The following is a 15,731-nucleotide window of genomic DNA, read 5'->3' as shown; positions in this document are numbered from 1 at the left end:
AGGCTGGTCTCAAACTCCTGACCTCAGGTGGTTCGCCACCTTGGCCTCTCAAAGTGCTGGGATTACAGGCATGAGCCACTGTGCCTGGCTCCACCTTTTTCTTTTTACTTTTTAACATTTGGCTACTAGAAAATTCATAATTTACATGTGGCTCATATTTTACTGCAGAGGATTGCCTCCCTTTTGAAATCTCAGGCTGCCTGCATGTATTAGTCCATTTTCACACTGCTACAAACAAATACCTCAAGCTGCGTAATTTTTTTAAGTGGTTTAATTGAATCATAGTCCTACATGTCTGAAGAATACTTGGGAAACTTAAAATCATGACCATGACAGAAGGTGAAGGGAAAGCAAGGCCCATCTTAAATGGTGGAAAAAGAGAGAGAACCGGGGAGGACGTGCCACATTTTTAAACCATTAGGTATCTTGAGAGCTCCCTTACTACTGCAAGAACAGCATGAGGATAATCCACACCGATGATCCAATCACCTCCTACCCAGTCCCTGCCCTGACAAATGGGAATTACAATTTTTTTTTTCTTTCAGATGAAGTCTTTCTCTGTCACCCATGCTGGAGTGCAATGGCACCATCTTGGCTCACTGCAACCTCTGCCTCCTGGGTTCAAGCAATTCTCCTGCCTCAGCCTCCTGAGTAGCTGGGACTACAGGCACACATAGCCATGCCCAGCTAATTTTTGCATTTTTAGGAGAGACGGGGTTTCACCATATTTGCCAGGCCTGTCTCGAACTCCTGAACTAGTGACCTGCCTGCCTCGGCCTCCCAAAGTGCTAGGTTTACAGGCGTGAGCCACCGCGCACGGATGGGAATTACAATTTGAGATTAGATTTGGGTGGGGCCAGAAAGTCACACCATATCACTGCAAAGGATCCGCAGCAAGGAAGGTCATAAAATCCTAAATTTTAAAATAATTGTCATTATTTCAATGTATGAATAAATATTATATATCATTTATAAATGCATATGACATTATACACAAGGTTAAATGCAAATATCCTCTGAAGTTGGCCTGGCTCAGATCAAGGAAGAAGCCCTGCCTGTAAAGGCTGCAGCCTAGGCTGTTATTTTTGCTTCACTCAGCCCCGTGTCTGATCAAATATTCCCTCACTCAGGGCATGAAGGGTGGGGCCTGAAACCTTATCCAATCAGGAGCCGTGGACTAGAAACTGTCCAATCAGGCATGCAGCTGGAAAGAACGGGCTACTTCCGTAAGTTTGCCGGTCCTTTGTGTTTCTCTGCGTCCAGAGCTGCAGTTCTTCTCTTCACTGCTCTGTGTCCTCTGCTCCTAGACGCCAAGCCTATTTGTCCTTGTGTCCTGCAGGTATCTGCAGATTTATGGCTAAAAGACCGGGACCCCCTGGAAGCCGAGAAATGGTGAGTGCTGGTCCGTCATCGTGAGAGAGGGGTGGGGGCTGGTTAGAACCGGCTGAAAGTGGCTGTAGCAGGACCCAAACTTTCTCGCAGTCAGTTCCAGAGCCTGACAACCCAAATCCTCTTTGGCCCAGCTCGTCTCTCGTCCCCTCCAGCCGCAAGATAGTGCCTGGGCCAGGGCCTGGGACCCTGGGAGTTCTTTTTCCTCTGCACTGGCTTTGCCCTGGACTGGAGGCCTCTCTGGTGTGCTCTGCACTCCCAGCGCCTCACCTCACCCAGATTGTACAGGGATGGGAAAGTCATCAGGGGAGGATCCTGACTCAGGGTGCAGGATTCATGTGTGGAAAGAGCTGTGGTCCTGGGGTCCCTAGTTCCTCATTTTTCCTTTTAGAGATGTATGGGAGTCACTCTAAAAATGAGAATCTGATCAAAGTGTGATTCAAGAATCATAGAGCGCCCAGCTGTGGTTTGTGGGTTGTGATCCATGGGAGAGACTTGAAGAAAAGTCTGTTATAAGTTGCATGATGAAACAAACCAGATTCAATAATTGGTTTGGTACAGTTATGTAGTTTCCTTATTTGTAAGATCCAGGTGAAAATTTCTTGGTTATGTCATCAGAGATTAATTGGCAGTCTGTGGTTGCCTAGGCCTGAATATTTTCTTCAAGATAGTAATTTCCAAGAAATGCTTTTTTTATTTTGTTTTTTGAGAGGGAGTCTCGCTCTGTCCTCCAGGCTGGAGTGCAGTGGTGCGATCTCACCTCATTACAACCTCCGCCTCCCAGGTTCAAGTAATTGTCCTGCCTCAGCCTCCCGAGTAGCTGGAATTACAGGTGTGTGCCACCACGCCCAACTAATTTTTGTATTTGTAGTAGAGACGGGATTTCACCATGTTGGCCAGGTTGGTCTCCAACTTTTGGCCTCAGGTGATCTGCCTGCCTCAGCCTCCCAATGGGCTGGGGTTACAGGTGTGAGCCACTGCACCCAGCTGATTTTTTTTTTTTACCTTTTATTTTAGGTTCAGGGGTACATGTGCAGGTTTGTTATATAGGTAAAATCATATCATGAAGTTTTTGTGTACAGATTATTTTATCACTCAGGTACTAAGCATAGTATCCAACAGATTTGTTTTCTGATTTTCTCCATCCTCTGACCCTCCACCCTGAACTGAGCCTCAGTGTCTGTTGTTCTCTTATTTGTGTCCACGTGTTCTCATTATTTTGCTCCCACTTAGAAGTGACAACATACAGTTTTTTATTTTCTGTTCCAGCACTAGTTTTCTAAAAATAACAGTCTCCAGTTCCATCGACGTTTCTCCAAAGGACATGATGTTCTTTCTTATAGTTGCATCATATTTCGTGGTGTTTACATACCACGTTTTCTTTATCCAGTCTACCATTGAAGACATACAGGATTATTTCTTGTTTTTGCTATTGTGAATCGTGCTGTAATAAACATATACGTGCATGTGTCTTCATGGTAGAAAGCTAACATTCACTGGGTAAATTCCCAATTGCGGGATTGGGAATGGTAATTCTGTTTTCAGGTTTTTGACAAAATGCCAAGCTGCTTTTCTCAATGGTTAAATAAATTTATACTTTCACCAGCAGCGTATAAGTATTCAGTTTCTCCACAACTTCACAAGCATCTGTTTTTGTTTTTGTTTTTGTTTTTACTTTTTATTCTAATTGTTTTTATTTGAATTATTTCTTTTTTTTCCATTAGCCTAGTGTTTTATCTATCTTATTATGTTTACATAGAATTAACTTCTGGTTACTTTGAACTTTTTTTTTTAAGACAGAATTTCACTCTTACACCCAGGCTGGAGTGCAGTGGTGCGGTCTTGGCTCACTGCAACCTCTGCCTTCCAGTTTCAAGTGATTCTCCTGCCTCACCCTCCTGAGTAGCTGGGATTACAGGCATGTGCCACCACGGCATATTTTTGTGTTTTTAGTAGAGACAGGCTTTCACCATGTTGACTAGGCTGGTCTCAGACTCCTGAACTCGTGATCTTCCCGCCCTGGCCTCCCTAAGTGCTGGGATTACAGGAGCGAGCCACAGCACATGTGTGGCCCGTTGAACTTCTTATAGTTATTTATGTCTCAAACTTCTTCATTTCAGCTCTGATTTTGGTTATTTCTTGACTTTTGTGAGCTTTGAAGTTGGTTTGCTCTTACTTTTGAAATTCTTTTAATTGTAACATTAGATTTTTAAATTGAGATCTTTCTAACTTTTTGATGTGGATGTTTAGTGATATACATTTTATTCTTAACACTGCCTTAGCTGTAACCCTGAGATTCTGGTATGTTGTATTTTGGTTGTAATTAGTTTCAAAAATTTTATTTCTGCCTTAATTTCATTATTTCCAAAATAGCCATTTGGAAGCTGATTATTCCATTTTTATGTAATTGCATCATTTCACATGTTTTTTGTATTGAATTATTCTATACATTTTCTTTTTAAAATTAATGAGAAAGATAAGAAGAAATAAAAGTGCTGTGCTCTTAATCTAAATGTTAAAAATTATTCAGCACTTAATACCAACTCCCAGGGTGCTATGAAAATTAAATCACAGAATGTGTTACTCCCAGCACAGTGTTCTGTGACATGCTCCTGAGCACATAGTACCTGCTTAATAACCATTTTATTAGTACATGTGTACAGGTTAACCAAGTGCAGATTTACTCAGACATTGCTGTCTTCTGTTGTCCCTGTAAACTTAAAAAAGCCAACAAAAATATAGTATTTCAGGGTGGAAATTGGTTGTCTTTATTTGTAGCAGAAGTATTAGTATTGTGACAAATGTGGTGTGTGTAAGGGACTCTGCTGTGCCTGCTTTCTCTCGCTAATGCTAATAATGTGTCTGGGAAAGCACAATCAGCATGTACAGGGGACTTGTAAAAGCCCATTCCTGGACCCTTTTGGATCCTGCAGAATCACATTGCATAGAGCGGGTCCGAGATTACCAAGTGACTTATAAACTTGAGGGGTTCAAGATACTTTCAGGATAGTTTAGTTCAACCTTTGCATCAAAGGAAGGCTGCACTGCCTGCCCTGTTTAAGTTTGGTAGGAAGAGGTCAGTGTGGTTCATGCTCCTATTACTCTAAAGAAAATTGCTGGTTTCTGATAGGGGAGGGCAGGGACAAAGAAACTTATATTTTAATAGTTGTGGAGAAGCTCATTGTTCTCTCATTGCTCTTAAATCTTTTCAGTTATAAACAACAAAAATGGGTGAATGTTTTCTGCAAGCCTCGGTCTTTCTGCCCGTGGGTGTGTGTGGTGGTAGCAGGTGAATAGGTTGTGCTTTAAAGTCATGTTCTCAAGATGCAGGTTTGATATGTCCAGGGCATCTTATCTGAAAATACATTTCAGAGAAAGAGGAGGAAAAGAAACAAATCACTTTTTCTCGGGTGAGCCTGTCTCAGATCAAGTGCAGTGTCCACTCTGCCTTTTGGAATGCCTTGTGTTCAGAACTTGGAAGTTTTTACTTCTCTACTTGTGCTGTTGATCTCTAGTGAGTTTGTTTCAACTATTTTTTGTGATTTTTATGATAGTCAAAGGGTTCTGAAAAAAATATTTGTTTTCTATATGCCATAGCATTCTATACATTTCTCTTCACCTTAAATTCTTGTATATCATGCAGAATTCTTACCATAAATTTATGACCTACCATATATAAAATGTTCCCATTGTAGCTGTTGAACATGAGAAGGTGTGGATACTCAAGATTTCTATTGGGGAAACACCGTTGTCTTTGGATATTAGTGAAAAATGAAACATGTTATATTGAGGTTTCATCTGTGTGCTCTATTAGTTCCATGCAGAACATGGTTTAGAAAATGCTCATTTAAACAGGGTGGCATTTATTACCCAGGAAGTTCTGAAAAAACTGTTAGGAGATACTTGCTTTCCAGGGTGCCAAGGAAAGACTACTTAAAATTACTAGTAAAAATTACAGAACAGGGAAGTTATCTGCACCTTCAACTTTGCATAAAACTGATGTTTCTTTATAATTAAATTTAGGCCAGGCTCAATGGCTTTGGCTTGTAATCCCAGCAGAATTGGGAGGCCGAGGCAGGCAGATCACATGAGGTCAGGAGTTCGAGGCCAGCCTGACCAACGTGGTGAAACCCCAACTCTACTAAAAAAAAAAACAAAAATTAACCAGGCATGGTGCATGCACCTGTAATCTCAGCTACTCGGGAGGTTGAGGCAGGAGAATTCCTTCAACTCAGGAAGTGGAGGTTGCGGTGAGATGAGATGGCACCACTGCACTCCAGCCTGAGTGACACAGTGAGACTGTCTCAAAAAAAAAAAAAAAATATATATATATATATATATAATTAAACGTAGATTACAATTTACTTTCCTGAGAGGAGAGAAATGCCATAGCAGTGATGTTGTATTGTGTGTGCATCAGCACGTAATAAAAATGTGTCCTAATAAAGTTGATAACAATTTTATTCACTTGGTTCAATATCTCTATGACATTTTTTCCACTCTAGAGTTAATTCTTATTCTCTTAATTATTAAGGACACTTAGGAGATTTACTAGCTGAAGTGCATAAACCATCTCATTTAATCTGGAAGCTGTCCTTTCCTTTTAGATGACTTTTGCTTATATTTGTCTTTTAAAAATGAAGGCTCTTATCTTTATTTACAGGTGAGAGAAACTGGGAAAAACCCAGACTCTGCCATTTACTGGATATTTGACAAAATATTCTTACTAGGCTAGAAACATTGGTGAGCTTGCTAAAAATTCAGAAATTCAGACTTTCTCCGAAATCTCCTGAAACAAAATCTCACAAGATCTTTAGTTTATTGCACATACCAAGACTTGAGAGGTATCTTCCAACTCATCATGACTGTTCTATCTGAGAAATATACACAACTTATTCTATATGATGTAAATATAGCACTCAAAAATAGACATGTCCGGCCAGGCGCAAGTGGCTCATGCCTGCCATCCCAGCACTTTGGGAGGCTGAGGTGGGTGGATCACCTGAGGTAAGGAGTGCAAGACCTGCCAGGTCCACATGGAGAAACCCCATCTCTACTAAAAATACAAAAATTAGCAAGTCATGGTGGCTCATGCCTGTAGTCCCAGCTACTCAGGAGGTTGAGGCAGGAGAATCGATCGAACCCGGGAGGTGGAGGTTGAACTGAGCCAAGATCATACCACTGCACTCCAGCCTGGGCAACAGAGTGAGACTCGGTCTCAAAAAGAAAAAAAGAAGAAGAAAAGAAAAACAGAAAAAAAAAGACATGTCCATGTTGATGCCCTTAATTTTATAATGTATCATCCAGAAAAGTATCAAATCTACAGTGGTATTGTGGATCTAATGCTATCCTCTTTTCTCAGAGTTAGAGAATACTTCAGTGTTAAAAATTATCTTATTGAATAATTTTAGTCAGTCTTATAAGTGAGAACCACTTCTTTTTACTCTCTTTTTTAACTTGAGTCAAATAAAAATCTCTGCCTATGGCCATGTGGTAAGTGCTTGTGTGTTCATGAGTGGTTTTGTTTGTTTGTTTTCCAGGGACTGTTGACATTCAGAGACATAGCTATAGAATTCTCTCTAGAGGAATGGCAATGCCTGGATTGTGCTCAGCGGAATTTATATAGAGATGTGATGTTAGAGAACTACAGAAACCTGGTCTCCCTGGGTGAGGATAACTTAAATACATAGTTCCTAATATATTTCTTTTCTCTTTTCTAAGATGTTTTTGGTAATTTCTGCTTTTCAAGAATGAATTTTAGATCTCCGATTTTAAGAAAATCTTGGGGATTCATTGGTGTAGAACAAATTCTTCAAGATGTTTTATCTTGACCAGAACTTTTGCCTTTCCTGAGCTTATGTATCTTTTGCTCTAGGTTAGTGGGAATTCCAAAAATGCCATGGCATAAAATATCGTTGCCCACACATTAGAATTCAGTTGCTGCCACCAATTTTTGATTCAGTAGTACTGAGTAGTGAAATTAAGGACCTACAAATTTAAAATATTTTCTGAATATTTAGGAAGTTCTATTATGAATCATTATTAATTTTCTAGAATTTTCTATTATATCCTGTAAGCATAATACTAATTTGGTAATTAAAGAATTCAGCATGATCTATGTTACTTTTTTTTCTTAATAAAACAGGTATTGCTGTCTCTAAGCCAGACTTGATCACCTGTCTGGAGCAACATAAAGAGTTCCAGAATATAAAGAGAAATGAGATGGTAGTCAAACACCCAGGTAGGTGAAAGCGAATGAAGCAGATGAGACAGATGACAAGTACACAAATCAAGGAGGCAGCCAGTCCTTAAAGTGTGGTCTGGGGAGCTGTGCTTTGATGGAAAGAGTTTCTGAGAAGCTCAAGTCATTTTTTTCTTTTGCTCTCACATAGGGACACCTTCTGCCTCATGCTGTTAAATTCTCCAAGGATTCCACTTTTGCTTCAATAATCTTTCTTCAAGTTCGCAGTGTGAGCCAAAGTTTTCTTTAAAGGTTATCAGGGACTGCACAAACTGACTGCTTTGCCATTGCTTTTGGGGACACACTAATATCTGCATATTTTTGAAAAACTCTAAACCATTAAAAAAAATTTTTTTTGCATCATGTCTAAAATGTGTGAGAATAGTAGTTTCTCTTTCATTGGTGGTCATCCATTTTTCTGCACATGCCATTCTGTTTTTATTACTGTAGCCTTGAAATACATTTTAAAGTTTTTACAAATTTTTTGAAAATTTTTTAATTTTTTATATGTATTTATTTAGAGGCTTGGTTATCCCCCCACTTGCTGTGGGGGAATATGCAAGCAGGGTACCTTTTATGTCTTCATTTTACTGTGTTGCACATTTTAGATATAGATTCATAAATGGTATTGCTGTATTATATAATAATTTCATTTTAAATTATTTAAAGAACACATGATATTTTTATGATGCCTATATATCTTTTTTCTCATAAAAAACAACTTACATAGGTTTCAATTTCTTTACATCATCAACAGTTGGTGTTTTAAAAAAATTTATAGTGGCCATCCTAATTGATGTAAGGTAATTTTGTTTTGTACTGTGATTATGTTTTGCATTTTTCTATAAATTATTAATTCTGTGCAACCTTTCAAATGCTTCTTCCCATTTGTATATCTTTTTTATTAAAATTTAATTTAATCATTTTTCCATTTCTTTCTTTCTTTTTTTTTTTTTTGAGACGGAGTTTCGCTCTTGTTTCCCAGGCAACAAGAGCAATGGCGCGATTTCAGCTCACAGCAACCTCTGCCTCCTGGATTCAAATGATTCTCCTGTCTCAGCCTCCTGAGTAGCTGGGATCAGGGATGTGCCACCACACCCAGCTTATTTTGTATTTATAGTAGGGATGGGTTTCGCCATGTTGGTCAGGCTGGTCTTGAATTCCTGACCTCAGGTGATCTGCCCACCTCAGCCTCCCAAAGTTCTGGGATCACATGTGTGAGCCACCACAGCAGGCTCATTTGTCCATTTCTAAATCAAGTAATTCAATTATTGTTGTCTAGTTCTAGGAGTAGTTTATATATTCTCAATATTAAGTCTTATCACGTGTGATTTTCAAATATTGTCACCGATTTCTTGGGAGACACTGTCACTCTATTAAATGTTCTATTTGATTGCAGAAATTTTGAAGTTTAGCCCAATTAAATTTTTCTGTTCTCCTCTTTGTTGCTCATGCATTTGATGGCATATCTAAGAAAATGTGCCAAGACCAATGTCATGTCTTTGCACTATACTTTTTTTCTAAGAGTTTCATTGGGTTTTTTTTAGTCTTAAGTACTTCGTTTAAAATTTTTTTGTATGTGATGCAATTAAACCATTCAGCTTCATTTTTTCAATGTAGATGTCCAGTTTTCAACATTATCTGTTGAAGGGATTATATTTTCTCCATTGTCTGCTCATGGCAACCTTGAGGCAGATTATTTGGTCATACACAGAAGAGTTCATTGCTGGGCTTTCTATTTTGCTCTATCATGTCTTTATCTGTCTTTTTGTGAATACCACATAGTTACTGTTATTGCAGCTTTTTATTATGTTTTGAAATTATGAAGTATAGTGCCTCTGTGTTTTTCATGTGTGTTTCTCTAGATTTGGTTCATAATAAAATTTAAAAATTTTAAACAATATTTCAGGAATAAATGTACTTTTGGAATTTTGATACAGATTATATTAAATTTGTTCACCACTGTGGGTTATGTTGACATCTTAACAAATTAAGTCATCACTTAAATATGCTGGCCCTTGAGAAAAAATATTAAATTAATTTAAATTATTTGACCCTGTGCAAGAATACAGTGAAGAGTGTGTTTATTTCCATGTATTTTTGATTTGCCAGTATTACTTTTTTTCTTTTTAGTTTTATCAGTTTGGGTTAGAAAACATATACTGTATGATTTTGCTCTTCTTATTTTTTTTTTGACTCAGAGTTTCTCACTCTGTTGCCCAGACTAGTGCAGTAGCACAATCTTGGCTCACTGCAGCCTCAACCTCTTGGACTCAAGTAATCCTTTCACCTTGGCCTACTGAGTGGCTGGCACTACAGGCATACCCCACCATGCCCAGCTAATTTTTAATTATTTGTAGAGACAGGGTCTCACTGTGTTCCCAAGGCTAGTATCAAACTTCTTGCCCCAAGTGATTCTTCCACCTTGGCCTCCCAAACTGCTGGGATTACACCTGTGAGCCACTGCACCTGGCTGATCTTTTGAAATTTACTAAGACTTATGTGTTCTAACAGAACACAACAGGTGCAAATAAGAATATTGTGTATCCACTCACTTTTGACTGGAGAGTTCTGTACATGTCTGTTTAGCCTCTTTGGTTTGTGATATGGTGTAGATGCCCTCCAAATCTCATGTTGAAATGTAATCTCCACTGTTGGATGTGGGGCCTAATGAGAGCTGTTTGCATCATGGAGACAAATCCCTCATGAATGACTTGGCACAATCCCCTTGGTAATCATAGGGTTCTCACTCTATTAATTAACATGAGAGCTGGTTGCTTAAAGAAACCTGGCTCCTCCACCTCATCCTCGCATCATCTTTCAGCATGTGACATGTTTGGTTCTTCTTTGCCTTCCACTATAATTGTAAGCTTCTTCATATCCTCACCAGAAGCAGATGCTGGCATATACTTCTTGTACAGTCTACTGAACTGTGAATCAAAAAAATCTTTTTCTTTATAAATTATCCAGTCTAAGGTTATTTTCTATAGCAATGCAAAATAAATTCATACACAATATAATATTCTTCAGGTTTTCAGTTTTTTTAATTGATTTTTTATTTAAATTTTTTATTATTGAAAATGAGGTCTTAATGTTTATAATTTTGTGTTGCTATTTTATTTCTTGCTTTATTTCTGTCAATATTTGCTTTGTTTATTTTGAAGCCCTGATGTTATATATGCGTATACATATAGATAGACATAATAATTATAGATTCCTAGTAAATGGACTCATTTTACCATTATATAATATCAATCTTTGTCTCATGCTAGTAATTGACTCATTTGCTTTGGTGTGTCTATAAAGATTTTTTCTTTGTGTTACATTGTAGATTCTGTAAACCATCTTAAATGTTACAACAGTATATTTTAAATTGGTAAAAAAATGACTTCAGTTGCATAGAAAAATTTGTCCTCATTATTCTACCCTATACTTCTTATTGATGTTGCTGATTATATCTTTTTATGTTCTATGATTATTTTTATGCTTATATTTTTCAAATTTTAAAAAATAGCTAAAAGTATTTTCTGCACCATCACAATAATGCCACAGAATTTTACTTTTTGTATATGCATATGTTTTTCAGAAAGTTATGTATTTTCATATGATTACATATATTTTTCATCATGTTATTTTAAGTGGAAAGACCTCTTTGCAGCATTTTATTTAGGACAAATGCAATGATTATATGCTTTTCCAGCATTTATTCATTCTGGAAGAGTGTTATTTTTCTTTATGTTGTAGTACATTTTTTCTGGTTTTATTACTCTCACCATGAAAATTTTTTTCAGCCTTTGACCATTTTACACAGTTCTTTTCTGACCTGCAAGGTTTCTGTTTACAAATTCACTGGTTGTCTCAGAGGACTATGCTTATAAATAATACCTCACTTTTATCTTGCAGCTCCCAAGATTATCTTCTGGTTTGTGACTTTTGAAACTTTGCTTAAATTTGTGTTGCAGATCTTTTTGTATACATCCTAGTTTGTTTGTTTAGCTTCTTCATTTTTTACATACTTTATTCTTACTTTTAAATTTTTTCAGTTATTCTTTTTTACCTCCACATTGTTTATTTTTATTATTGCAAGTTTTGTTGGTATTCTTATTTTTCTTATTTTATTTAGGTGTCTGGTTTTCCATTTTTCTCATCGAGCATAATATGTATTATCTTAAATTTTAAAAATCAAGATATACATCTTTATTTTTATAGTTGCTTTTACAAAATTTTTGATTTTTTTGATTGGACCATGTTGTCCTCATGTTTTATATACATTGTAATCTTTGTTTGAGATTTAGACACTAACATAAAACTACCTTTCATGATCTTGATAATGCAGCTCCTTCCTGTCATAGCATGACACCAATTGTCTTTGGTAGAGATTCTGGGATTCTCACAAACATGTTCTCAGGATGTGTTTTGTCTGCAATTTGTATTTATTTTTCAATTAAAAGACTTCTTCATATTTCTTCTTAGTGGTCAGTAACTACGTTCTACACCTATCTTCTGCCCATGATACTGCAGTCTTTCTGTGGTTGTAACATTCACTTTTGAGCTCAGAAGACTTAAAGCTGTTATTAAAGGCACCATGTTCTTCTATTGGGGATGAGGAAGGGCTGTGTTGGGTAAATACAGCAGGCTTTTCTTTTCTGTCTGTATGGCTCTGGATATTGTGCTCACATGGTGCCCACACTTACTTTTTGTATAAATTTCCAACAAAGGTGTTTTGATCACTATGATTTTGTTACATTTATACATCTATGAAGGAATTATGGCCTGTGGCATTTTGATATGACATTTTGCTAATGTACCTTGTATAATTTTATATATTTCATCTGTGGAATATATTTATATGAGTCCAGAAAGTGGAGTAACTTGTGCTTTTTATGTCTTTCAGTTACGTGTTCCCATTTCACCCAAGACTTTCAGCCAGAGCAGGGCATAAAAGATTCACTCCAAAAAGTAATACCAAGAACATATGGAAAATGTGGACATGAGAATTTACAATTTAAAAAATGCTGTAAAATTGTGGGTGAATGTGAGGTGCACAAAGGAGGTTATAATGAAGTTAACCAATGTTTGTCAACTACCCAAAACAAAATATTTCAGACTCATAAATATGTCAAAGTCTTTGGTAAATTTTCAAATTCCAATAGACATAAAACAAGATATACTGGAAAGAAACATTTCAAATGTAAAAAATGTGGCAAATCATTTTGCATGCTTTCACACCTAAATCAACATCAGGTAATTCATACTAGGGAGAAGTCCTACAAATATGAAGAATGTGGCAAATCCTTTAACTGCTCCTCAAACCATACTACACATAAAATAATTCATACTGGAGAGAAACCATATAGATGTGAGGAATGTGGCAAAGCCTTTAGCTGGTCCACAAACCTTACTAGACATAAGAGAACTCATACTGGAGAGAAACCCTACACATGTGAAGAATGTGGCCAAGCCTTTAGGTGCTCCTCAACACTTACTAACCACAAGAGGATTCATACTGGAGAGAGACCCTACAAATGTGAAGAATGTGGCAAAGCCTTTAGCATATCCTCAACCCTCACTGACCACAAGAGAATTCATACTGGAGAGAAACCCTGCAGATGTGAGGAATGTGGCAAAGCCTTTAGCTGTTCCTCAAACCTTACTAGACATAAGAGAATTCATACTAGAGAGAAACCCTATGCATGTGAAGAATGTGGCCAAGCCTTTAGCTTATCCTCGAACCTGACTAGACATAAGAGAATTCATACTGGAGAGAAACCCTACACATGTGAAGAATGTGGCCAAGACTTCAGGCGCTCCTCAGCACTTACTATCCACAAGAGAATTCATACTGGAGAGAGACCCTACAAATGTGAAGAATGTGGCAAAGCCTTTAGCTTATCCTCAACCCTCACTGACCACAAGAGAATTCATACTGGAGAGAAACCCTACAAATGTGAAGAATGTGACCAAGCTTTTAAGTGGCATTCAAGCCTTACTAAACATAAGGTAATTCATACTGGAGAGAAATCCTACAAATGTGAATAATGTGGCAAAGTCCACTCTCAGGCCTTATAATACATAAAATAATTTATACTGGAAAAAAACACTACAAGTGTAGAGAATGTAGCCAGGCCTTTAACCAGTTCCAAACCTTAATTGAACGTAAGAGAATTCATATTAGACAAAAATTTTATAAACGTAAAAAAAAAGTAACAAAGCCTCTAACCAACCCTCAAACCTTAATGAACCTAAGAGAATTTATTTAAAAAAAAAATTTTTGAGATGGAGTCTCCCTGTGTCACCCAGGCTGGAGTGCAGTGGCATGATCTCAGCTCACTGTAACCTCTGCCTTCCGGGTTCTAGTGATTCTCCTGCCTCAGCCTCCTGAGTAGCTGGGATTACAGGCGTGTGCCACCACACTGGCTGATTTTTTTATTTTTAGTATAGATAGAGTTTCACCATGTTGGCCAGGCTGTTCTTGAACTCCTGACCTCAGGTGATCCACCTTTGTCAGCCTCCCAAAGCCTAAGAGAATGTATATTAGAGAGACCCTAGAAACATTAAAAAAAGTGACAAAACCTTTAAGCACATCTCAGGCCTTACATAATATCTGATCATTCATTCAGGAGAGAAACTCTACAAAAGCAAAGAATGTGGTAAAGCTGTTAACTAGTCTTGCACCCTTATTAACAGAATTAATACTGAAGAGAAACCCTGCAATAAGGAATATGGAAATGTCTTTAAAAAGTCCTCAAACATGAATAAATGTGAGATAATTGATATTGGAGAGAAACCCTGCAATTGTAGAAAAAAATGTGGCAAACCCTTTAACTGGTTCTCCATGCTTACTCACTAAAAAATTTTATACTGGAGAGAAACTCTGCATACATAAAAATGTGACAGAGCATTTAAGCACACCTCAAACTTTTCTGAAAAAGAGAAATCATAGTGGTGAGTAACTCTAGAAATGTGTAAAATGTGGCAAGGACTTTAAATGGTAGTCACACGTTACGGTAGGTAAGATAATTTAAACTGAAGAAAACTCCCACAAATATGAAGAATGTGGCAAAACTTTTAACAAATTCTCACACCTTATGGTACAGGAAAGCATTTATACTAGAGAAAAATTGTACAAAGAATGTGAAAAGCCATTAATATCAGGTCACATCTTACTCAATATCAGAAAGTTTGTACTTAATAAAGGGATTATAGGTCAGGTGTGTTGGCTCATGCCTATAATTCCAGCCTTTGGGAGGCCAAGGTTGGTGGATCATGAGGTCAGGAGTTCAAGACCAGCCTGGCCAACATGGTGAAACCCCATCTCTACTAAAAATACAAAAACTAGCCGGGTGTGGTGGCGTGCACCTGTAATCCCAGCTACTCGGCAGGCTGAGGCAGGAAAATTACTTGAACCAGGGAGGCAGAGGTTGCAGTGAGCTGAGATAGAGCCACTACACTACAGCCTGGGTGACAGAGCAAGACTCCATCTAAAAAAAAATTATAAATGTGATTACTGTAAAAAGACCTTTTGGAAAATATAGGCCTTTAAAGTAAAGACTAGTTATTCTGAAGACAAACATACAAACATAAAGAGGATTGTTGTACCTTTACCATTACAGATTTTATTGTACACATTTTATATTAAAGGAAAAATTTGAAGATCTGGAGAAGATGCTCAAACTTTGTTGAACATTAGAGAATTTATATTGGAGAGAAAGTCTAAACATGTAATGAATGTGAAAAACATTTGTTCAAAAACTACAGCTTAGAAAACACCAGTTTATACTAAATATTTTTGCAGAAGCAGTAAATGGAGAAAACATATTAAATCAAAAATTAAGTCTATATAAACATCTGAGGAGGCACAGTAGAAAGATGAAGGCACTGAAACTTCAGACATTACACGAAATCAGTGTTGAGTGTAAAAGAGATCCAAAGCTAACACCATATACATGTTAAAGAAGTAGATTTTTTTGGAGATTTATAATTACCTTTGAGGTATGCTTCTTTCTTCTGTAAAAAAATAGTTTCTGAAAAGCAAATAAAAATGTAACTCAAGTCTCAGATTCCGTCATATTGACTCTTCCCATTGTTTGTGAAAGTATTT

The 15,731-nt window shown here is 37.3% G+C and overlaps 1 protein-coding gene across 1 annotated transcript; it reads left to right on the top strand.

The window, feature by feature from the left end:
• Positions 1 to 1,244: 1,244 nt before the first annotated feature.
• Positions 1,245 to 14,275, top strand: LOC100445959 (zinc finger protein 479). The gene is made up of 4 exons (XM_002817917.6): positions 1,245 to 1,392; positions 6,930 to 7,056; positions 7,535 to 7,630; positions 12,525 to 14,275. Exons 1-4 carry the CDS (start codon positions 1,354 to 1,356, stop codon positions 13,667 to 13,669), a joined length of 1,407 nt encoding a protein of 468 aa, XP_002817963.6. The 5' UTR covers positions 1,245 to 1,353; the 3' UTR covers positions 13,670 to 14,275.
• Positions 14,276 to 15,731: the final 1,456 nt, after the last annotated feature.

This window comes from Pongo abelii, chromosome 6 (genome assembly GCF_028885655.2).
Source record: "Pongo abelii isolate AG06213 chromosome 6, NHGRI_mPonAbe1-v2.0_pri, whole genome shotgun sequence".
In the NCBI taxonomy this organism is placed as follows: domain Eukaryota; kingdom Metazoa; phylum Chordata; class Mammalia; order Primates; family Hominidae; genus Pongo; species Pongo abelii.
This window is presented reverse-complemented; position numbering and strand designations above follow the sequence as displayed.

Coding starts and splice junctions, on each gene's coding strand:
- LOC100445959 (XM_002817917.6), top strand. CDS start 1,354: ATGGCTAAAAGACCGGGACCCCCTGGAAGCCGAGAAATG. Junction 1,393..6,929: donor CCCCTGGAAGCCGAGAAATG/GTGAGTGCTGGT, acceptor TTTGTTTTCCAG/GGACTGTTGACATTCAGAGA. Junction 7,057..7,534: donor CAGAAACCTGGTCTCCCTGG/GTGAGGATAACT, acceptor TTAATAAAACAG/GTATTGCTGTCTCTAAGCCA.